Genomic DNA, 25,112 nt, shown 5'->3' with positions numbered 1-25,112 from the left:
AAGACATATGCACCTCTGTGTTTATGCAGCATTATTTACAATAGCCAAGATATGGGAGCAATCCAAGTGTCCACTGATAGATGAGTACCTCTGTTTAAACCACTGGATTAATTAAATACAGTATGTAGTTCGAAAGCTCTAGGTTCTATAAGTTTATAAGAGAATCTCAGAGTACAAAGAGTATAATTCTCATAAAAATGGAGCATGTTAACCTTTGTTGACATCTTTCATAAGTGCAGTTAATCACAGTTAGCTTCACCTAAAAATGAGAAAACCTACCAAAGGAAAGGATGCCCTATCAAAACAAGACTCGGCAGGGACATACCCTTACAAATGTATTCCAAATACTGCAGGTAGATTGTCACAACGATTTCTACCCTTTTTATGGATAGCCTTATGTCTTACCTAGAACAGATGATCAGAGGACAGGAAACAGTTATATCTTAACTGCTACTGCTGTGATCATCCTGCAAGAGTATTAGTGAGTACCAAATAATTTGTATAGCCTATTTTGAGCTTCCTCCCACCCGTATTCAATTTTAGAATGTTAACAAAACAAAGTACCAGATGCATCCCATTCCATTAACTTTAAAATCTAGATTGGAAAAGTGATTTATTTGTAATCATTAGATATGACATTTAGAATAAGCCAGACATCAGGGTGCCTGGCTGACTCAGTTGGTAGCGCATGTGACTTTCGATCTTACAGTTGTGAGCTCAAACCCTATGTTAGGCACAGAGTTTATTTAAAAAAAAAATACAGAAAATTCTAAAAACAAAACAAAACAAAACAAACAAACAAACAAAAAAAAACCTAGACATTAAGACCAGGCTGCCTCGTGTCAAAATTTCTATTTCCATTGGGAAAAACTAGTTAGAAGGAAGACTAAACAGAAAATAGTTTCCCTTCTAAAACTATTTCCCTATTAGAACGGAAACTAGAAGGAATCCTTTAAACATGTAATTTCCATGAAATATGAGGTGATGCCTTTTGAAAAATTTCTGCATGAACTATGGATTTTGATTTTTTTAAACTCCATTTTATGGTAAATCTGCTTAATAAAATGGAAAAGTGAATTCAGAAATTTGGGTTCTTTGACCTTGCTATGTCCAGTTTGATCTTCCACACATAATATGCAGTCCTCTGAGCCCTAGTTTGCACATTTCTTTAAAGGGGCTAATAGTTACTACCCGTGTTTTGGGTTTTCTATGAAGATAAAGTGTGCGGTCCTGTGATAGGACTTAAAATGCTGCAATGCGAGAGAGGCATGAGTGCTTTATTGCAGCTGTTAATGTTTTCCCTAGCTTATCTCAGGCCTGGGGTACAGGGTGTCTGGAGTTTCCTTCCAGTCCCAGTGCTAGAACACTCTAAGACCATATGATACATTACTTCCTGACTTCCATGTACCACTGCCCCTGATCAAAGCACCAGATCCACAAGCCCTAGTACGTTACCCTGCATTTTTCAGGCTCAAGTCCACCATTTGTTACAGAAATCATTTTCTTCCTTGTGATGACATCGTTATTGTTTGTGGCCCTATTCTATCGAAGCCCTCCCCAGACTTTCCCTCAAGATTGTGTCTCCGATATTATATATGGCTCTGCCCCTATTTATTGGTTCTATTTTTTTAATTAGGGTTTTTTTTCCTTTGAATCATAAGGTAGGGTCCAATTTCTAGGGCAGCCCTGAGAGGCGAATGCATGGTGCAACTTTTACCGAAGACCCTTACCTTTTCTATTTGGATTTCTACCGTGCACTCATCTGCCCTACTCTGTGGCTTAGCAGAATACAAATAATTCCACAGTTCATCTGTGGCCTCTCTCTCTCTCTAAGGTCTGGCTGACCTTCATTGTTTCTCCTAAATTTACTACTGTAATGCCTGCTAGTTTTACTAGCTAACCTGATAACTTTTTACCTTTTACAATACCTTTTACAATACAACACCATAGCTTATTACTCTGATCAATAATTCCAGTACCACTGAGGTAGGACTGGATTGAAAATCAAGAAAACTGTGTGTTAGGTTTAACCCTAGTGTGATCTTAAGTCACTTCACCTTCTGGGGCCTCACACGTTTTCCTTCTAAAGTCCTTTTCTGCTCCCATTACATGAAATATTGACCTTTCCTGTTAGACACTGAGGTAGAAATGGCAAAAGAAACACAGTGCTCTCCTGATTTGAAAGTACAGTCACACAGGGAGGCTTCTCAGAGCACATCATTTCTATTCCCATTTTTATTCACTGACTAGGTGGTAGGTTTCCATATAAATATTTATATGTCTACGTATGTGTGCATTGATAACATTTTAAAAAATAATAGTTTTCCTCCTGAGAGGAGTCTAAGGAGCTCTGACCTTCATTTGTCTATAGAATTCTCATCATGAAGTGAATATCAATGATGAAGGTGACTGTCATGGAAAAGTAAGTGACTATTTACATTTCCAATAAAAGTGTGCCTTTTAATGTAGTTCTGAAATGGAGAATTTTTCTTTTATGGAAATAACTCAAAACTTCCCCATGGTTTTAAAAGGCACACCAGGAATGATGTGATCCCCAAGCATGGCTGGTGTCAACTGGTCTGACAACTCTCTTTGGCCCTCACACTACGGAAATTTCAAGCTCCACTAGGTTCAATTTCCTAGGCAATCCTGACTATTCTTAGGTCTGTGGGATGCCTCATTTAGAGGACAAAAGATATATTAAGTCATGGTTAAAGTTACTGTTTGTATTGTCAAATAGATTTTTTAAAAACTTAATATAAATACCTAACGTGACAGGTGGTATCATTCAGCACTGAGCTGGCCTTTTATGTTGATGGGAGCAGAGAAGAGCTCTGCCTTCATGATGAAATAAAAGCACTAGGGATCTCATGTGATGCCATTGCCGTGTATCCACAAATTTGCCCACACTCTGCCATTGAGCCAGGAGTGAGAGGTGTTCGCCCATCCCATAGCACATTTCTCTAGTTTTACCATCCCTCCTTCAGAAGACAAAAATCACAGGCTCTGCTTGGGTCTAAGGTGGCAAGGGATTCTGAGGACATCAAGATGACATTTGCTTCCACTCCCCATTTAATACCAAAAGGAAAAATCACTTCCTGTCTATCTATAGCTAACCGTCCCTTTTCCACAGCCTCTACTTCTACTTGCTCTACTTCTGCTTGCTCTAGTAGCTTTTCTGTTACAGCAAAAAATGGTATATGGTTTATGATGATGATAGGGACATCAGAGTCCAGGTTTGAGGTTCATTGTTGGGGGAGGGTACAGATGAAGTGAAGTTGAGCCATGACCTAAAGAAGATAATTGAATGGTAAAAAGACTGAAGTCATAAAGCATCTTTCATCATAAAACCACATATGGTGTGTATCAAATCCTAATACTCATAGGACCTTGGTTGGCCTCAACATATTTTTCCCAGGATTGTCTGTGGGCTTTTGTGCATGTATGTGCTGCTACTAGCAAAGCTCACACCGTAAAGAGATGTAATACATACAAAAGACAATTTAGTTTTTTGCCAATTGGCTTTACTTCATGTTTTTACAGTTTTGTGAATTGATTTTAACAGACTTTATTAATTTATTTTTTTTAGACTTTATTTTTCTTCTTGAAATTCAGAGTTCTATTAGAGCTAGACAAACTTACTTAATATGCTCATGTGGAAATGCCTTTATTTTTTTAATTTTTTTTAAGATTTTTATTTATTTATTCAAAGAGACACACATAGAGAGAGGGGCAGAGACACAGGAGGAGGGAGAAGCAGGCACCATGCAGGGAGCCTGACGCTGGACTCGATCCCGGGTCTCCAGAATCAGCCCTGGGCCGCAGATGGCGCTAAACCGCTGCGCCATTGGGGCTGCCCTGGAAATGCCTTTAGATTGAAAAAATATATCCTGGATTATAACAAGTAATTGCATTATAACAAGAAATAAAATTTTAGAATTCACTTAATTATCTCTACTGAATCTAGCAAGAATATGATTTTAGAAAAAGAAAGGGTTTTTAAAAATATATTCACCCTTTTATTTTAACTATGTCTGTTTCATGTGTAAATGCTGCATTATTCCTCTAAATATTTGAGTGACAAATTTTGCCTTCCTATTTTTCACATATTTTCTGTTTTTTCAGAGATTGTGTGATTCATATTTATGTTGTTATTATCTCTGTTCCAAAAGACTATTTAAGAAATAAAGCTGAATACTCTTCTTTACTTGATTATAAACTTCTCAAGGGTATTCTAATGTCACTTGTGGCACTCAACACGGTCCCAGTCACGGAATGGATGCTTAGGCAATGTTCATTGAAGAATAAATAGATCATAAGAGCACATGTGCATTAAGTTCCATTTCTTTTACCATTATCATTCCACTTTATGACCTAGTGTCCTAACATGGACATTATAGAATGCTGAAAAGGCGGAGGGAGAACTATATTGTTTAGAGTCTTCCCATCCCCCTGCCCCCATAAGCCTGCTGAGCTGGTTTCCATAGCCAGGAGGACACATGCTTGTAAACACCCTTGGTTGGAAGTAATAGATTGTTGATGTAATTCTCCCAGAATTGTGATGTGTCCTTTGGGTATAAAAGACATTCTTAGGTAAAACAAAGATTGAGTTTCAGAGATCCTGCCAGAGGGTTCCTTGAGTGGTCATTACGCTGTCAGTGGCACAGTTTTGCTCCTGGCTCTGGGGAAGAAAAGAAGCTAGGTTGAGATATATCCCTTCATCCACTTAAGCAGAGAGCTATTGACACATAAGACAGAAATTGGTTAAGTCTGTCTCTGGACAGACACAGAATTAAAGAATGGTGTATGCTTGAGAATAATTTCTACCCCTGAATTAGTATTTATTTATAAATCTGGAACAGAATAGAGGAAGGGAATATTTCTGCAGCTCTGAGAGTAAAATATTCCTTGTAGCTTAAAGGTAGAAAATACGAAATAAAATTTATAATTATATATATATATATATACATAAGTAACTTAAATTTTGGCAGGAGTTTTTACTGTTGTCCTATGCTTATTGCTTATTTTCTATTATTGTCCCATGCTCACTAAGGGAAAATTGTGATTATCTCTGTTATTTTCATTTCTCCAAATTAACAATAGCTTATTTAGTCAAAATTTTCTATTGTATACCTGCCCTTATTCTGTGGACTCTTCTGCAAATGCTAGGTTTGTCAGTGAACAATAGCTTATAATATAACCGACATTACATCTAGCTTGTTATTCTGTCTGGAACTGAGCTTGACAATTCATATCATGATCAGTGCCAGTTTTCTAATTATTTCTCTCCCACTTATATCAAAATGGCAGAATAAAAGCATAATTGAATTGATTTAGCATCTGAAATAAGGTAGCAGTAAGAGCTTTGCCGAACTTAAATAATTAAAAAAAAATTTACCCTGTGAAAGATGGAATAGAAGGATCAGAGTTAGCAAACTCATTGAGCAAGTGTATATGACAAGATGAAGGACACACATCAGTTATTTAATCCCTAGAGCTGGACTCAAGAACTTGATGTAACTTTGAGTTTTTATCTTTTGCTCTTTCTCTGCCTATTCATTGGAGCTAGTTTATGACTTCAGTTATCTCTATGATGGATCAATCCCATATTTGATGAATCTGCAGGTTTCATTTCATTATTTTATGCAGTGCAAGTAGAAACTGGATCAAGAATTTAATTAGGTAATAATATATTCTTTCTATAAAGATTCTATGTTAAGTGAGATTCCCAATAAAAGAGCCTGCATCACAAATTTGCATCACAAATTTGGGGGGCACGTAATTTATTGAGGAAGTGCTCTTCAGATAAACCTGTAGGGAGATGAGAGAAGATAAGAGGGAGATGAGGAAGGGGGCAAACAAACATGTGATGAATGTGCTGCAGGGAAAGATTTCTCCTTGGCCTGATCCACTGGGTGGGTGTATGTTCTTGGGGAATGGCCTGTACCAGGAGGTGAAGAGAGTCTGGGCAGGGCAACAACATTGACTGCCATACAAACAAACCCCAAGGACAGTAGATTTAATAGTAATTGTCCTGTAATTGTCAAAAATCATTGCCAGTTCATTTGGCCATTTGATTGAAACAAAGAGCATAATAGAAGAATTATTTTTTTACATTTCCTTTTTATTCATTACCAAATATGGTCATTTTACTTTTGCACCTATAAATATTTTAATGTCCCTATAAATATTTTAGCATTGTGTTTCATGTTCCTTCAAAATAATAAGTTCTCACTAAAAAATTAATAAGACAGGAGAGTCTAACCTATTTTCAGAGAGCATCGCAAATGGTGATCAAGAGTCTTTTAATTTTCAGGACTCTTGGATTTTGAAAGTATTAACAGTATGGCATGAAATAAAGGATTTCTGAGTGAAATAGGTTGTAGCACATTGATGTTTAAGAATAGAAGCACAAATTCTGGTTCTGCTCTAACTCTTATAAATTCAGTGTCTATAAGAAATTCCATAGTATGTTATAGGTATATTTTATGTAATTTATATTCATTTATTAAAAATTTATGGAATATATTATTGTAAGTATGAAAGGCACCTAAAAAAGTGCACTGAATTGAACAGCAGTAAGATATGAAAGACAGTAAGGCCATCTCTCACACAGAGACATTCCCACTAGAGGCAGGAGATACTCACTGTTCATCTTTCCCATTCCCAATTCAGTTTCAGCACCTTTCCCTTCCATTATACTTTATTTCTATTACTTGATTTCTATTTCTTCAAGGCAGGTGACGAAAGAAGGGTTGCCCACACATTCTTTATGATTTTCCTAACATAGCACTCCACACTTTTAAAGCACCATTTTTCAGTCATTTTCCTGAAGAAGTTTAAATAAAAGCCAGGGAACACGGATACTTACTTTTCCTTTGAAAGTCAGTAATACAATGAAATGAATACTGTTTGCTAATATCAGTAGAACCTCAGAAAAGACATTCTGTGCTCTTTTTTGTTTTTGGCAAGAGTTATTTTATAAGTAGTTGGATTATTCCCCTTGTAATTTTTTAAAACTCTTATGTAGTGCCTCTTCCTGTGGGCCAAGCACTGTGTGTATGTGTGTGTGTGTGTGTGTGTGTGTGTAAGTGTTCACTTAGTTTCCAAAGTCTTCAATGTTTTCAACTATTAGACTATCCTGCCAAATTGAATCATTTTCTTGGGAATATTTGATCACAGATCTTTTTTAAAGATTTTTTTTTATTTATTTATGATAGACACACAGAGAGAGGAAGAGACACAGGCAGAGGGAGAAGCAGGCTTCTTGCAGGGAGCCTGATGTGGGACTCGATCCCAGGACCCCGGGATCACGACCTGAGCCAGTGCTCAACCACTGAGTCACCCAGGCGTCCCTAATCACAGATCTTAGTAAGAAGTTGGTTTGCTAATTTTTTTTCCAGAGTGTCAATAAAATTTGTTGAATTTTGTCATTAGTCGGCGTGAGGGGAGTACATATCTTTTTAGGTGCTAAGTGATGGTACATCACAGCCCAGCCAAACTATGACTTTTAAATTTTCAAAAACTCAGCTTTTTATTCCTCTTCCCCTTTTGACAAATATAGGTGGTTGAAGGCTTCTTATTTCTGGGACTGGCAGAAAGTAAAAGAATAGCTTTATATTATACTATCATTAAGAGAGATCCTGCAATTCTTGGTTATTTAAGAGCTAAGTTTTGTTTATATGGAATTGCTATCCGTTAGCAGTTGTTTGCCTTAAGGATTTTTAGAGCACTAAAGGTTTTTTTATATTCACAGTGTATGTTGCATTTGTAGTTAAATGTTCTATAAACATCAAAAAGAAATTTATAGCAATGAAGTGCCTGGCACTTATATTTCGTTGTTGTTTTATGAAAGCTATTACCTCATGTTTCAAGAAATTGAAGCATTTTAAGTGCCCGGGGTTGGGGGTATTTTGTTAATGAATGGTTAAGTAAAATCCCATTTGGCATATATTCTTCTCTGTTCTTACATATCTGGAGGCTGATTGGGAAATAAAAAAATGTCCTTCGGCCCTGCCTGGGAAAATGTCTTGAGGTTTATCCCAGACCTGGGCCTGAGTCCATCCAGTATCCTTCACCAGTCTATCTAGTTGCTCACCCAACATCTTAAGTAGCTTTGTGGACATTATATTGCAAAAGGCAAGGAGTCAATCAAGCATATGACAGTAATGGCACTGACAAGTTATGTATAATTATCAAATAAATACCTTTGACATGTCTAAAGATATCAAATACAACAGATGACTAGGTCCTCAGTAGTTTCTTTAATACTATAGATCAGGGCTCATTGAAAAAAAGTTAGGATACCACATGGGGCAACTTAAAATTTTCAAATTGTTCTTGACTTCGAAGCAGAGGATATATGAGAAATAATACCTAAATGAGTCAGGCGCTTGAGATGAAATAGGGAACCTGGAGAGAAGCCATCTGTTTTCACTGAAAAGAATAGCACCTCTCATAAACGTTTTAAAATATATCATAAAAGATACTGTGAAACTGTAGCTATTGAAGAAAAATGAAACCTAATAATTTTCAAGCTCTGACTACTTTTTTCTTTGACTTGTGTTATAATTATCGTAATTTCTATTTGGCATTTTCAGTTTCAGCTAGAGATGATGGAATCAATAGAAGGTTTTTGGCAAATCTAAGTGTAGATTTTTAAAAGTGCGTTTTATTTTGCTTCAGCAAGAGATTAGCAAAATGAACCAATTTTCTGCCTAACGAGGTGCTAGATATCTAACTCATTCATTCATTTGTTGAATGATTATTTATTTGTATGGTGACCTTATAGTTTATTATGTAAGCTTCTTAAACAATTCTTCTGAGTATTAAGAGGGGATTAAATATAATTAAAATTATATAATTTTTGAAATACTTATTTATTAATAAACAGATTGATTTTACTGTATTGATATAGCATATACGAATGTGGGATCGGATGCATCTTCAGCACTAATAGTCTTTTTAAAGACCATTTAAAATTCATTTTTTTCTAAAATATAAAAATGATGCATATCCATGTGTATTAAAAGTTTTTTTTGTTTTTCTGTTTTTTACAAAGTCTTTATTTTGATTATATGAACACTTAAAAAACAAGCAGAATCGTTATTCTTGGTACCTATTTATAATAATTACCTTGGTACTTTATTTTCCTAGCCCTATAAGGTAGTGTCACTGGTATCTGTGTAAAGCTGTTGATAGTTCCAGTTGACTATCTATAGATTATAGTATTTTCTCAAAAATACTTTCTTTAGTATCAAAGGACCTGTGAAAATCAGAGCGTATTTTCCTAAATGGAAGATCGTACAAATTCATTTTAGTCCAAATATTTCCTCAGACATCATCTTTTTGCCTCCATCCTACTATGGAGGATGGAAAAAAAAAACTACTTTTTTTCCATAAATTTATTTTTACATAATAAAAGTAAAAAAGTTAAGTAAAAGTAAGTTGTCTTCGTGTGTCATTTTTTGATATTTTTTTAAAAGATGTTACTCATTTATTTGAGAGAGAGAGCGCAAAAGCAAGCATGAGCAAGGGGAAGGGCAGAGGGAGAGGGAGAAACAGCCTCCCCACTGAGAAGCGCGCCTGATGTGCGGCTCCATCCCAGGACTCCAGGATCATGACCTGAGCCAAAGGCAGACACCCAACCGACTGAGCCACCCAGGCGACCCAGATATTTTTATGCTATAAAATTATAGAATGTTTGTGGCACAAGATCCTTCTGAGGGTCTCCCTTACATACTCATGAATCTGTTCGCTTAATAAGTATTCACCCAGCACCCACAGAATAAGAACAGATGTGGGATGCCTGGGTAGCTCAGCACTTGAGCATCTGTCTTCAGCTCAGGGTGTGATCCCCAGGGTCCAGGATCGAGTCCCGCATTGAGCTCCCTGTGAGGAGCCTGCTTCTCCCTCTGTCTATGTCTCTGCCTCTCTCTGTGCTCTCATGAATAAATAAATAAAATATTTTTAAAAAGAACAGACACGTGAAAGATAAACATTACAACATATTAAATATGGTACAAATGGTTATAATATCACAGCATTGAAAGCAAACTTCCTCCTCCTGAGGGAACCTCCTTCAGGCCTCCCCGTCAGCCAGCCCCTAACAAGACTTGCTAGGCTGCTGGCAGGTGCTCCTGCTGAGCGGAGTTGTTATCCCCATCTTTAGATCCACTCATGTCTCCCCAAACTTTTCAGCATCCTAAGTCATCAGTCTGTGATGAGGTTTTAATGGGTGACAGTAGCTTTCTGTGTTCAACTTGCAGACATAAGAAGTACTGGGGTTGCAATTCAGATGCCCCGAGGGCCAGACTCATCTAGTAAAAGTGTGAAACATCTGGCCTGAGATAAAAGGTGTGTAGGAGGTGGATGGGGGGAGGAGCTATGTTGAACCAGAGAGCATATTCCCTATGAAGAGATATCCAGATTCATTTAGGAAAAAAAAAAAAAAAAGCAGCAGGAATGTGGGATCAGATGCAACTTCAGCACTAATTCTGCCCACTGGTCATCTGTTTCATGCTTTCTGAACAGGGAGTGTTAAGCTGGGAACTGACACATGACAGGAGTGTTGAAAGGTCAGCGTGAGGAGTGAATCTGGGGCAAGTGCCGTTCTGGAACATCTCCCTCACACCTCATTAAACTCGTGCGTCCTCTACAGGCTGGGTCCTCCCTGTTTGTTGTAACTGCTACCACGCAGCTGAGACAAGACCTCCCTGCCCTCTAGTCACAGCTGGTGACAACAGCTTGAGTCCTTGCTCTACTCAGCACTCATTCCACCCAAACCATTAGGGCTCAGGTGGGCAAAGAAACCCCAAACCTCAAAAAACAAAAACCAAACCACCCCATTTTCATAATAACACTTTCTGAATTGCTAATGAAATGCTTGTTACTGCGGTCAGGTTAGCCACTGCCAGCATGGGTGCAGAGAGACCTACAGCTTATGCTGTATTTGTTGACCAACTGACTAGACTAGCTTTGCTTTATCACAGGGAAGTGATGTGCAGGTGGATACTTAATGATTATGCATTGGGGAAATCTTCAATGAATATAAGTATCATTAAGGTGTCTGTATTTATCAAGCTCTTAGGCAGTTTCTTTTTTTTTTTTTTCTTAGGCAGTTTCTTGCTAGGCACAATGAACCAAGCTTATTATTTAGTTGGTTGTCCCACTTTTTTTTTTTTTAACCTGAATTTCAAAAGGCAGTTTTCCCCAACTTTGTCTTTACATCAGAATTCCGTGGGGATGCCCAAGTCCCACTCCCAGAGATGGCAGTTTGGTTTGTCTGGTTTGTAGCCTGATGTTGGAATTTTTGAAAGATTCACAGAGATTCTCATATGCAGGCAAGTTAGGGACCATTTCTCTAAGATGCTTTTAGGAAGGTGAGCATGGGAATATTTTGACATATGTTAGGGGGTCATGACCATCCAGTATCAAAGCTGAAGGGAAGTCAGAGGGAGGAATCTTTTGGTGCTGGGAGACTACACAGAAAAGAGTCGGGAATGAAGGTGAAGAAGGATGAGAGCGGGGCTGGCTTCCCCAGGCCCCACACATTGCCACGGGGGCAGTACAAGTGTTCGGTAAATTTTACCTTGCCTCCAGTGCGGACTCCAGAATTTGCTTGGGGTTCCTTATAGAGCAACTTTGTGGGTTTCTTCTGATGCTCACAATGGATTCCTCTAAAAGAATGCAAGCCTTGCTATGAAGTTGACCAATATCCCTATGCCAGAACTTGGGCTCAAATTATTCAACCAGTCTGCGTCTGGAGTTAAAATAACAGATATGTCCTCACCTCCCTCCAGTTTATAATATAGAGTACAGCCTATAATTTTGCCTATTTAAATATAGTGTCATTTACATAAACTTCCTTCCAGTCTACCATCCCCTCCCATCAGCAAATGACCCTCTTCCCCAATTCTCCATGCGCTTTAATAGGATTCTTTACCTTTCATTGAACATTAGTAAGTATTGCCACTCGCCCAGGGGGTGGCTTGCTTTTCATAATTATTACTTAGACAATATGGCTGTGAACTGCTGTGAGATAAAAGATAGAGCATGTGAAATTATGACTATTAATATTGTTAGTGTTACTTAATTTAAAAAATTATAGTGTTGCATAAATGAGAACATCTTAAAATACAGTTTGCAATTAGCATTTTCTGAATGAAGACTTTTTACTAATTTTAACATCTTTTTATTTTCACTGTGCTGTCATTCTCACATGAATAAGAACTAACACCAAGATTGTATATTCGCTATTTCCATAGCAAACTATTTAAGTGAGGTTTTTTTCTTGTGTCTTAATGAGGTCAGTTTTAAGTAGGTCACTCTAAATTATAAATATACCTGATGTTGATGTTATGGCATCTGCCAGAACTTTCACTGCTTACACATTAAGTGATGAAAATTATGTTAAGTGAGGAAAGTTTACAATGAAAAGTTATATTACTTAAGGAAAACTTACATGTCGAGTATGCTTTCCAAGAGATGACTAGACCATCTTGAGTGTATACATAGTCCATATTTACTAAAATAAGTCCAAAAAGTAGTATTGAAAAATGCTGAATCTTAGAAGATAATCTTGACACAAAGTAGGTAAATTTGAATTTTTAAATGCCGTTGGACTTTGTCTCCTAATTCTTCCCTTCTGATGGGCCCTGAGTTCCAAATATTCTTAAAGTTTCTCTGCCAGTATTAGAGGCAAAAATAAGACATGCATTTCAATAGTTTTCTGACCAGGCACTTTGAGTCCTGTTTATTTTAGTAAAGTCAAGTTGCAGATGTGGTTCAGATATGAATTTTAGATTCTCTAAAAAGGATTATATGCAGAAAAACATGAAGGCAGGTGGAGTTTGGGCCAAATAGGGCATTCAGGAAGCTGATTTGGGAGCAGATGAGTGAAGATGACATTTTCCTAGTCAATGACAATTATCAGGAGTCTCTCATCTGATTTTCCTGCTGCGTTTTCACAACAGTTCATTCATCGACTTGTCTATAGAAGTAAAGCTTGGAGTCAATTAAGGTATGACAACAAAGGAATTCAATAGCAAACCCAGGGCAATCATAAGATAAGGTAAATGTAGATTTTAATTCGGAAGTTTGAGAAAACAGCTGCACGAGAACAACAACTTTTGATGCGAAGTGGATCTTGACAGAAGCTCAGATCCCTGATATTTCAGTCCTGTTCATTTGTCAACATAAAGGCGAGATAGAGTCTTATGGGATTAAGCAAACTCCGCGGCTAAAAATATAGTTTGACATTTCTTGAATGCACTTGACAAGACTCCACATAAAATTATATTAGTATTCTTTCCAGCTAAGAGAAGATTTTTGAGGGAGGCTGAGTTCTTTTATTCAAATTCAGATATAATCCTTGGTTGCCATGGCATCCTAAAAAAATTAATCATATATTGTTGAGTTTTAAATGTTGGGTATAGGGTGTTTTAGTACAGACAGAAAATAATAAACTTCAGAAATGTTCTTGTAAAAATTGAAGTGCATTTGGGAACTTAAAAAAAAAGTTAACAAGGCCTAAAAAAAGCCAATTACAGGGATTCTACACAATTGGAAAAGTGATGATTGACCATGCTGTCAATAGCTGTCAGTGTCTGTCCTGCTCTTTGGCATCCTTGCTGTGGTGCAGCTGGCTGACAGATTGTAGCTAATGTGCAAGTGGAGAAGAAAGGTGGTGACGAGGACCAAGGGTCGCATAATACAAAAGGCCAACAGTCTGAGAGACTGGAGTGTTGCACATGTGATGGTTGGCACTGGTCAGAGGAAGGGATCTGCAAAGAAGTCCTGTGGTCACTGGGGTGATTGGGATTGGGGCGTGGGGGGTAAATGGAAAACACTGAATGGAGAGAGAATTGGACAGAACTGTATAGGTCCTGAGATGACACTTGAGCATGAGGGCGGCGGGTGGCAATCATTGTTAATCATCAAATATTGTAGCTATAGTAATGGAAGGCTGATACCTGGAGAGCCTCAAAATGTTAAGTGCTGCTCTTCAGGTGTAATGTCTGTTACTGCCCTAGCATCCCTGCCTTCACTTTTCCTTCCCTTTGAGAAACATTATTTGCTAGCTTGTTGGACTCTAGCTCTTGTTCTGTTTACTTGCGGAAACAACAGACTGCAGTGTCCAATCACATTATTTACTCTTTAAAACCTTTTAAAAAAACAAAAACAAAAACAACCGCAGGTGGTTTCGGTCTCTAAAACAAATGCAAAGGTGTGAATGGTTAATCAGGCTGAAACCATCACAGAGCTGTGCTTTTGAAAGCTTACCAAATGCCAGCCTTACTTTGGATGTTAGCATTTTTTTTTCCCAAAGAGTGGGTCCATAATTTTTAATGAAGGCTTTGCCCACTCATGCTTGAAATTCATGAGTATAATGTGCGCCAGATAATAACAAGATTTGGTGTCAAACTGTGAGGCATGTAATTTCTGCATGCCTACGAATTAGCACTCGATACCCGAAAATATATTTTCGGTTCTCCCTAAACATAGTGATAGAGGTAAAAATGCTGACAAAATTCTTATTAATTGTCCTGTAGCATCCTTGACATCATCAACATAATGAACTTAATAGGGATGGTTCTTGAAGTATTGAAAGTAACTTGAAAAGGGAATCGAAGTTATCAGGTGCCTGGTGAGAAACAAAGTGCTGATGTGGAAATGACAGAGCAGGCACAGAAAGAAATGGAGGCAATTTAGGATAATGCTCACCTCCACCCAGGCTCCTAGCTGCAAATCAGAGAGCGCATAAAAGCACCAAAGCCCTGGCCAAAGGACCACAGAAGTGGCAGATTGTAAATTAGCAGGACCCTGCCACTAACCTGGATACAACGTGACGTTTCCTGAAGGTGTTCCAAGGATGAAAATAAATACTGAGAATGTGTACATGTCCAAGCCACTCCCTGGAGTAAGGCTCATGCGTTTGTAAGCAGCATTAACTCTTGAATCATTAAATCAATTAAGTGTCACTTTACTGAGCATCTAGATTTCTTTGTGTGTGAAGTAACGTATATGTGCTTCTTTATAAATATATATGTAAGTATATACATACCTATATAATTCAGATACAGAAAAGTATATATAAAAATCCAGGGTTTTCCAAGTTTCCCTCTCCTTTCATGAATTTTAAAAGATTTATTTATTTGAGAGAGAGAGGGAGCATGAGCTAGAGAGAGGGACAGAGGAAGAAGGTGAAGCAGGCTCCCAGCTCAGCAGGGATCATGACCTGAGCCAAAGGCAGACGCTTAACCTGCTGAGCCACTCAGGTGGCTCACCCAGGTCATGATCTCAGGGTCCTGGGATTGAGCCCCTCATAGTGTAGGGCTCCCTGCTGAGTGGGGATCCTACTTCACCCTCTCCCTCTGCCCCTCCTTCCCTGCCTTGCTTGTATTCTCTCTCTCTCTCTCTCTCTCTCAGATAAATAAATAAAAAAGAAATGATAAAAGGCTATGGTTGGTTACGATACCAAATAATCCACCTATGACGCTTATTTAAGGAAGAATGCTATTTATTTTATTAAAAATTTGAATTGTACATAATTTTCCAGGAAACCAACTATTGAATAATGCTGAATTTCATTATACGGTTGTAAAAATTGAGTAATGTTGGTAATTTAGAGAAATTATTGTGGCTGCCATATTAACAATAATAACATAAAATTTATTGACCTCATGTGCCAAGAGCTCTTCTAAATGTTTTTAATCCATTCATTTATTTATACCCAGTGTTTTAGATGCATTTGTTATTCCCATTTCACAACTGAAGAAACGGAGGCATTGTGTACAAAGGGTTACCTAGATATTAAGTGACTGTAACCAGGAGTTTTCATGCCATGGGTAATGGGATCATTATAGATACTGGGTAAGGCTTTATTTATTTGACACCAAAAATGGATTTTCCCCACTTAATATATGACATAAATGCACCTTAATCCCTGGAAGTTTGTGACTGTAACTGTTTTGATAAAAATGTTTCTATAGTTTGTTGCTTGTGTCTCTATCTGAATAAACAAAAAAGAGGTAAGTTAATTTTTTACTTATTGTGAAACTTATTGTAAGAATGATATTGAATTTGCCTAGAGCTGGGTTCAAATCTCAATCCTGATACTTAACAATTATAAGACAGGGGGTGTCTGAGCATCTGCCTTTGGCTCAGGTCATGATCCTGGGGTCCTGGGATCGAGTCCTGCATCGGACTCCCCACAGGGAGCCTGCTTCTCCTTCTGCCTATGTCTCTGTCTCTCTGTCTCTCATGAATAAATAAATAAAATCTTAAAAAAAAAAAGAATTATACGACCTGAACCTTAGTTTCTGTATCAGTGAAGTGAGTTCATACCTACATCCTTGTAAATTACTTAGCATGAAACATGGATCATGCTAGGCTATCATAAATGCTAGCTATCATTATTGTTTTTATTGCTCCCTATTTCCTTAAAAGGAAAGTGAAGATAATGGGATAATGTCTACTTTACAAGGGGCTTTGTGAATTAAATCAATAGGATTGTGTAGGCTGACATTCTACGTGGGTATGTGTGTGTGTGACACATCCTATACAATGCTTAGTAGTTAACGTTCAATGAGCATATAGATGAAATGAGTTAATGCAGGCAGAGCACTTAGAAGCAATGCCTGGCACATCAGAAACACTACATTATACTGCTATTGTGATTACTAAGTATCACTTAGTTTTCGTTTTTTACTTTGTTGTACTATTATAATTATTCTCTATTCTTGTTGATTTATGGTCATGGTAGACTTATTCATTTATTTTTATTTTATTTTATTTATTTATTCATGATAGTCACACACACACACACAGAGAGAGAGAGAGAGAGGCAGAGACACAGGCAGAGGGAGAAGCAGGCTCCATATAGGGAGCCTGATGTGGGATTCGATCCTGGGTCCCCAGGATCGCGCCCTGGGCCAAAGGCAGGTGCTAAACCGCTGCACCACCCAGGGATCCCAACTTATTCATTTATTAATTTGTATTGAATGCCTCGTTGTGCCAGGAGATGTGTTAGATCCAGATTGCCAAGATCCATAATTCAGGAAGGGGGGGGGGATTATGTGGCGAGAGAAGTGGTGAGATCAGCTATACGTGTTGGTCTGAGGCATCTGTGTAACATCAGCGTTCAGGAATGCAGTCAGCAACTGGATATAGAAATGAAATTGGACTCTACATGGCGATTTGGGAATCATCAGAATTTATCTATTATTTGAAACCATGAAAGAGAGTTTAAAGAATAAGAAAAAGAGTATGCTGTATTGTAGTTCCAGAAAACAGACATCCTAGAGAACACATATAAAAATAACTAAGAAGTAAAATTGACAAGGAGGAGTCCAAGTCATAAGAAGGAAACCACAGCAACTTTGGGTGCTGTATGTGGACAGAGCATTTTGGTCCACCCCAGCCTTCAAATGCCCATTTATTTCTTCTACAACAGTTGAGATAGCGTCTCTTCTTTAGGCCTTCATACAAACTTTAGGGTGGGTCCTGCTTTCCCCAGTCCCAAGGATTCCTCTGAATGAAGCAATCTGAGCTCTTAACAGGAGGGGCAGTTGGCATCGTGCGCTCAGGGTGCATTTTTCCTCCTTCTGCAGAGCTGAAAGGCGTTGGACAAAAGAACTCATCTCTGATCTTTTCCATTTGGACGACTCCCTCATCTGTCACTCTACCTGTCTCTTAGCTCTTCAGGATCTGACCAAATGCATGTCCAGGAACTGGCTGCTTGGGCTACCTTGTTCCAAAAGTTTATGGTGCCAAAACTTTGCTGCTTTCTCAAGTCGCTACTATATCTTCTCCTGTTTTTCTTTCTTCCTTCCAAGTGTATCTGTTTACGATAGCATTAAGATTCAGTCAATGAATACCTGAATGTGGTTATGATAGTTCTCAAACTGAGTCAAAGATCTCAAAGACTGATCATACAGTGGCCCTTGCATTTCCACTGAAAATATTTCTGATAACATCTTGTCTCCTTTCTTAAGAGCAGACTAAAATGCATTGAGTTGCATGGCCTTTTGCGTGGGTATTACACTCTTGCCCTTCTCAAAATTACTTATTGAATCAAACATAAGGATACAAACATCCACTTCCAAGGGATTTTGTATAAAAATCTTCACAAGAAAATCTACACTGGTCAGTGTATTTTGACTGGCCAACAGCACTGGGTAAATGCCAATGGGTAAATCCTACAACACCAGCCTGTGGACCAAAGACCTCTTAAGCCAACCTCAGCCCCCTTTTTTTGGTTCACTTGAATGTCTGTTGAATAAGGCATTTGCCATCTGAAGAAATCCATGGGAAAACTTTAGAGGTGGCTTGCTGCAAATCTTACATATTTATTCTTTAGAAGAAAGAGAACAATTTAACAAATTCATAGTGATGTTTGCATTTTAACAGAAGTCTAGATACCAGCCACATTTAAGAAATAAGATTAAAATTCTTCAGCAGTGAGTGTTCATTTTTAAATTGCTCACAAAAGCTTTTCATATACTCTTAATACCTTCTGCCCACAAGATGATTTCATGACATAACATTCAGGGGCATAGAGAACTTAAAAATGCTCTGAAATCAATTTTTTTTCAAGATGAGCTCTATATTTATCTAGCAATAGCACAGAATTTTTATCTTTAGCTAAGTCTGCATTTCTGAAATGATCTTTTACTGGTTACAAGAAGATAATAGGATCAGTCAATAAATAAATTCTTATCTTTGCATGCTTTGCCTTAGAAGCAATAGTTAAATGTGTGACACTTTGAAAGCATTAAAGATTCTTGATACTCATCAATTTTATTTGTGAGAATTTATAGCACTGACCATGAAAAGAGAAAAACTGCCTTATTTTACTTAAGCCAGAATGATAATTGGAAAAGCTATTTCATGGACTCCTCCCATAATGAAATAGGAAATTGTGAGCATCGTCCAAATATACTAATTTCAAGCATTGTTAGATTGTCATTGATTAGCCAGTATTTGGAATTGGGATCTCTAAAATATAACATTCCAGGTAGCATCCTGATTACTTTTTATGTTTGAAGACAAAGATATCTAATCTTCTAATGGCATTTAGAGTTATTGAAGCTACTACTCATAATACTCCAAGTCAATTGGATTTTTTATTAAATATTCTCTTTGGGACAACCTCTTGTTTTCCCCCCTTCTCAGATGAGAGAGATTCCAACTGAATTGAACTGACTCCCAGTGATCCTGGGGGCATGGGGCAGGAGCACGGGTAGAATCAGGCATAAAGCCTTCCTTATCCCCAGTAGTCCTTGAATGAGTGGAATACACACAATGGAATGAGAGAGACCTGAGAGGTAAGACCAAGGGCTCAAAACATAAACCAGAGCCAGGGAACCATACTACTCTGAGGGACTGGACAAAAATCCTGGTCAAAGACTACAGGATGGAAATACAGAACAAGAGTGTTTGAAATGGGGAGAATAACCCAGGAACACTCCTTAATCTCTAGAGAATAATGGGGAGATTTCTGAATTAGGGGGCTAGCAACCTTAGCCTTGGTAGGGTGGGCAGTTGAAGCAGAAGATATGAACACAGTCATCCTGTCAATATTCTGAGAATTGCTTAAACCAGGGTCTAGATGGTATACCTTAACCATATTTATGGTTAAGAGCACTAACGCCGTTAACTGAAAGAAAAGAGAAAAGCAAATCTATCAAAATAAATGTCTTTGGGAAGAGTAAACATTTGGGGGAAGAGATGAAGTTTCACATTGTGCTCAGACCAGTTATGCCAAAATCAACTTGAATCTCCTCACAATGAACAGTCTTTGGGGGAGAGCCAGCCCGAGCATTAAAAATGCTTGCAGTTCGGCAGGTTCAGTTTTTATGGGGTGAATTATAGAAGACTGCTCCGTTTCTAAATGGACAAATCAAATTTTCTAAAATAAACATGTTTTACTACTTAAGTGGTCATGCTGCTATAAGCCTTGCAGTTAAAATATTATATTTATCAGCCATCTAGTCAGACTCTTATGTTAACACAAATTTGAACATTCTGCAAAAATCTTTCTTATTGGACAGATAAGAGAAATTTCAGCACAGAATTTTCTAAGTACTCTGTCTTTGAAATTAGCCTCCCTACCTGAATTTACAAGCTGCCTTATCAAATATGAAAATAGCTTAAAATATAACCAGAGCCTGTCAAGATTTAAAGCCTGTAATTTTTTGTTCCATGCTAGCATTGTATGTAGCCCACTGCTGCTCCTACTATATGTTTGTTGAAGGCATACTTTATAAAGATTGCCACATCTCTGGTAGGATTTTTACATCTTTTTTCTACTTTAGTTTCTCAGAAGTTTGCAATCCATACATTAGAGCAGCTCCTGCAGTACTTTTTTCCTGAATATATTTTTGTCTCAAATTATATGCAGTCGAATTATTTGCTAGGTACTAATTTGTTGCATATCATAGTGAATATCCCCATTGGTGGTTCTCTGGTCAAATTCTTGAGCATAGCAAATACTGAATGCATGGTAGCCCTTTTGGAGGTATAGAATTTGCCTTATATTAAATGCCCCTCCTGCTAGAGACAAATTCAGTTTTTCCAGATGCCTACGCACACCCCTCTTGTCCCAATAATATTTGAGATTTGAAGTGTAGAAAAAGTAGAAACTGAGGAATTGAGTGATTGGGGTTCTGATTTTCAGCTCTGTCACTTCTGATCTCTGGGGCACTGAGTAAGTTAAACAATTTTGTTGGGTCTTAGTTTCTTCCCCAGAAGAGTAAAGAAAATGGTATGTACAAGTACACGTTTCTGAGGTTTCATTACATAATACAGGTCATAGTCTGTATAATACAGGTGTGTAGCTCAGAGCCTAGCATAGTCAGAACAAAAATAAAGTTATTTACTCTTGAAAGTTCCAAACGGTTTTTTTAATTTCCTAAATTCCTGTATTAAATTAGCCTAGGTTAAAAAAAAATCTTGGACCTGCAGGGCTGATGAGCTACCTTGGAGAGCTTACTCCCTATGACTATTTTCCCCCCAAAACATTTTATTTGTACAAGAGGTATATGGGTGTTACTGAATCAATGGAAAAGAAAAAAGAAAAAATCACTCCTATTCCTACCACCCTGAGAAAACCATAGTTAACAACTTATTTATTTTCTTTAAAGAATTTCATGCATTTGTACATAATTATAATTACATTTCAACATTATATTCTGAATTCCATCAGTTAGCATAATAACATGAGCATGTACTCATTGTTATTAACACCCTTTCAATGGCTGCATCATGACTCTGTGTAATCATAACCTAGTTCAATTAACTATTCTTTCATTATTAAGCATTTAGGCTCTTCCTGGGGTTGTCTTATTCTAAATGAGAATGCCTATTGTGCATGAAGCTTTTTCATCGTTTTTCATGCTATTTTCTTGGTAAGGATTCCTCAAATTGAAGCTTTTGAACCAAAAAAATATGTACTTAATTTTTTTATTGTGACAATATGTACAACATGAAATTTACCATTTTAACCATTGTTTATTTTACAGTTCAGTGACATTAATCACTCACAGTCTTGTGGAACTACCACTAATCTCCACAACTTTTTTTGTCTTTCCAAACTGGAACTCTATATCCATTAAATAATAATTTCCCATCCTCTACTCCACCCAGCTCCTGGCAAGCACCATTCTCTATGAATTTGACTACTCTGGCTATTTTATATTAAGTGGAAACATAAAACAGATTTTTTATTACTAGCTTATTTCACTTAGCACAATGTCCTCAGGGTTCATTCCTATGGTAACATGTGCCAGAATTCTCCCTTCCTTTTCAAGGCTGAATAATATTCCATTGTGTGTATGTGCCACATGTTGTGTAGACATTCATCCACCAATGGATACTTGGATTGGTTCCACCTTTGGCTATTATGAATATGCATTTATGAATATGGGAATACAAATCTTTCTTCCAGTTTCTGCTTTCAGTTCTTTACCCAGAAGTGGAATTACTGGATCATAGGGTAATTCTGTGTTGTCTTTTGAGGAACAGCTATATTGTTTTCTATAGCAGCCGTGCTATTTTTACTTCCCACCAGCAATTGACAAAGGTTCCATTCTCACCAACACTTTTTATTTTCCTTTGTTGTTGTTAGTGAATGTCATCCTATTGTATGTGAAGCAATATTTCTTGTGGTTTTTATTTTCTTTTCCCTAATGATTAGTGAGGTTAAGCATCTTTTCATGTGCTTATCAGTCATCTGTAGATCTTCTTTGGAGAAATGTCTATTTAAGTCCTTTGACCATTTTTAATCAGTTTGTTTTTTGTTGTTGAGTTGTGGGAAGTCTTTATATAGTCTGTATATTATCCCATTATCAAATATATGATTTAAAAATATTTGCTCCCATTTGTGGGTTGCCTTTTCACCATTGACAGTGTCCTTTGATACACAAGAGTTTTTATTTTGATGAAGTCTAGTTTATATGTTTTTTTATTTTTGTTGCCTGTGCTTCAGGTGTCATATCCAAGAAATCATGCCAAGCCCAATATCATGAAACTTTTCCCTATGTTTTCCTCTATAAGTGTTATAATTTTAGCTCTTCTATTTTTAGTCTTTGATCCATCATGAGTTAACTTTTGTTTAATGAGTGAACTTATATATATATATGTTATAAGCTAAAGGGTCCAACTTCATCCTTTTCTATATGGATATAAAGTTTTACCAATATTATTTGTTGAAAACACTAGTCTTTCTGTTGAGTGGTCTTGGCACCCTTGCTGAATGAAAATCATTTGACAGTATATGTGGGGGTTTATTTCTAGACTATTTATTCTATTCTGTCAGTTGATATTTCGCTATGCCAGTACCACACTGTTTTAATTATTGCAGCTTTGTAGTAATTTTTGAAATCAGGAAGTGTGAGACCTCCAACTTTATTTTTCTTTTTAAGGTAAACTTTTCTTTTAGCCTGGATTTCTATATAGATTTATGCACATTCATTTTAGGCCAGCTAAGTCTAAAGAACCAAATGAGGTTTTTTCCTACTTTCTCAAGGGAGAACAAGTGAATTTCCTACTTTCTCAAGGGAGAACAAGTGAATTTTACACCCTGATGAACCAGTGTGCTCTTTTCCCTGTGATTTAATTTTTTAAGAATTTTAACCTTTTTCTTTTGAAATAATTTTGGACTGATAAAATAGTTGCAAAAATAATACAGAGGTATTTTTGTATACTCCAACCTAATTCTCCTAATGTTAATGTCTTATATAATCATAATTTAATTAAATGAACCAGAAAAGTGACACTGGCATGATACTATTAGCTAAATATAGACCTTATTCAAATTTCATCAGTTTTTCTGCCAATGTCTTTTTCTGTCTCAAGATTTGATCTGAAATTTCACATTTTCTCTTCATTATTGGTACAAATCTTGAGGGGAATATAACTCTGAGACCACACAAATGTACTATTTTTCTTCAAGATATTGCCCACAGGGACCCCTGGGTAGCTCAGTGGTTTAGCGCCTGCCTTTGGCCCAGGGCATGATCCTGGAGTCCCAGGATTGAGTCCCGCGTCGGGCTCCTGGCATGGAGCCTGCTTCTCCCTCTGCCTATGTCTCTACCTCTCACTTTCTCTATGTCTATCATGAATAAATAAATAAAATCTTAAAAAAAGATATTGCCCACTGATTTTAGCATTCATTAGTGGACCTTGTCTAAAACAATTATTACTGTGTTTTTTGCCCATTATTTTATTTGCATTTCCCTCATTTCTTTTGTTTATTGATTAAAATTCTTTCAAAAGGAAAAAAATATCCCTTCTCCTTCATTTATTTATTTAGACATTTTAAAAAATCCTTTTAATACAGTTGGTCAAATTGATTCCTATTTGATTTCTTCCAGTTTATGCTTCTTAGTAATAGTATGTAATAATATAATGAAAATGTTTTGCTGGTTTAGTGGGCCAACGTGACACTTTCTCAGGAGACTGTCTGATTACCCTATCTAAATGAGAATTACCCCCAACTCTTTTGTATTTTGTAAGCAGAACTATGATAGAGATTAACAAGGGATAAGTTAAAGGAGATAGTCATAGACAATCTTCTGAGACAGTAGCATTTTTGCTGAGACCGGGAGCAGGGAACCAGGCAGAGAAAAAGTGGAGGGAAGAGTGTCCAGGCAGAGGGAATAGTATATGCAGAGTCCTGAGACAGCTAAGAGATTGATGTATTCAAGAAATTCAAAGAAAGTCAATGTAGCTGGTACATAGATAGGGAGACAGATGCTTGGGAGATGAAGCTGGGTGGGTAAGCAGTGGCCACATCAGACATAATCTTGAATACTTTGTTAAGATGGATGAATTTTATGCTAGAGATAATAGAATGCCACTGGACACTCTTCAGAGGACCATTTTGTTTGAGTATTATCCATTCTGTTACTTCCTGTATTCATGTCCTAGGGCTACCATAACAAAATACCAGAAAGTCATAGGGTTAAAAGAACAGAAACTTACTCTTCCAGAGCTCTGGAGGCTAGAAGTCCAAAACCAAAGTGTTGGCAGCACCATGCTCCCTTCAAAGCCTCTAGGAGAAGAACCTTCCTTGCCTCTTCCTAGCTTCTGATGGCTGCAGGCATTCTTTGGCTTGTGGTAACCATAATTTCCATCTCTGCCTCCATCTTCACATGGCTGACTTCTCCCATGTGTCTGTATATCTTTATGTGATGGTTCTCCTGCTGTGTTTCCCTGTATCTCTCTACTCTTATAAGGACACCAGTCATATTGGATTAAGGGCCCACTTTATTCTAGTAGGACGTCTTAACCAATTACATCTGCAAAGATCCTATTTCCCAAATAAGGTCATGTTCTAGAGTAATTGGGGGGTAGGATTTGAACATATCTTTTGGGAGGAAATCATTTAACCCATAACACTGTCTATATATATTGTTTTACTTTTTGCCTATATGGCAGGCTTTGTGGTAATTTTCAAAATCTTTCTTATTGTTAAATGTCCCCCTTTTAAGTAGCTTGTTCTTATTTTATCAATGTAATAATTTCATGTATTTTGCTTAGGATATAAATTAAAATTGTTTTTGTAATGGATGTTTATAATTGGAACCCTTTGCCCTCTGCCTACTTTG

General features: G+C 37.2%; 1 protein-coding gene across 6 annotated transcripts in view; it reads left to right on the top strand.

Moving 5' to 3' along the window:
- TMEM117 (transmembrane protein 117) overlaps nucleotides 1–25,112 on the top strand; it is a 496,249-nt gene that overhangs the window by 275,684 nt on the left and 195,453 nt on the right. For 2 of the 6 annotated variants that reach the window (XM_072798249.1, XM_072798248.1), the window contains one exon: nucleotides 2,372–2,422. The exons of the other annotated variants lie outside the window; for them this stretch is intronic. In XM_072798249.1, the coding sequence (XP_072654350.1) occupies nucleotides 2,372–2,422 (51 nt within the window). The remainder of the gene's footprint in view (nucleotides 1–2,371; nucleotides 2,423–25,112) is intronic. 6 annotated transcript variants of the gene reach the window in all.

Source organism: Canis lupus, chromosome 25 (assembly GCF_048164855.1).
Source record: "Canis lupus baileyi chromosome 25, mCanLup2.hap1, whole genome shotgun sequence".
Classification (NCBI taxonomy): domain Eukaryota; kingdom Metazoa; phylum Chordata; class Mammalia; order Carnivora; family Canidae; genus Canis; species Canis lupus.
This window is presented reverse-complemented; position numbering and strand designations above follow the sequence as displayed.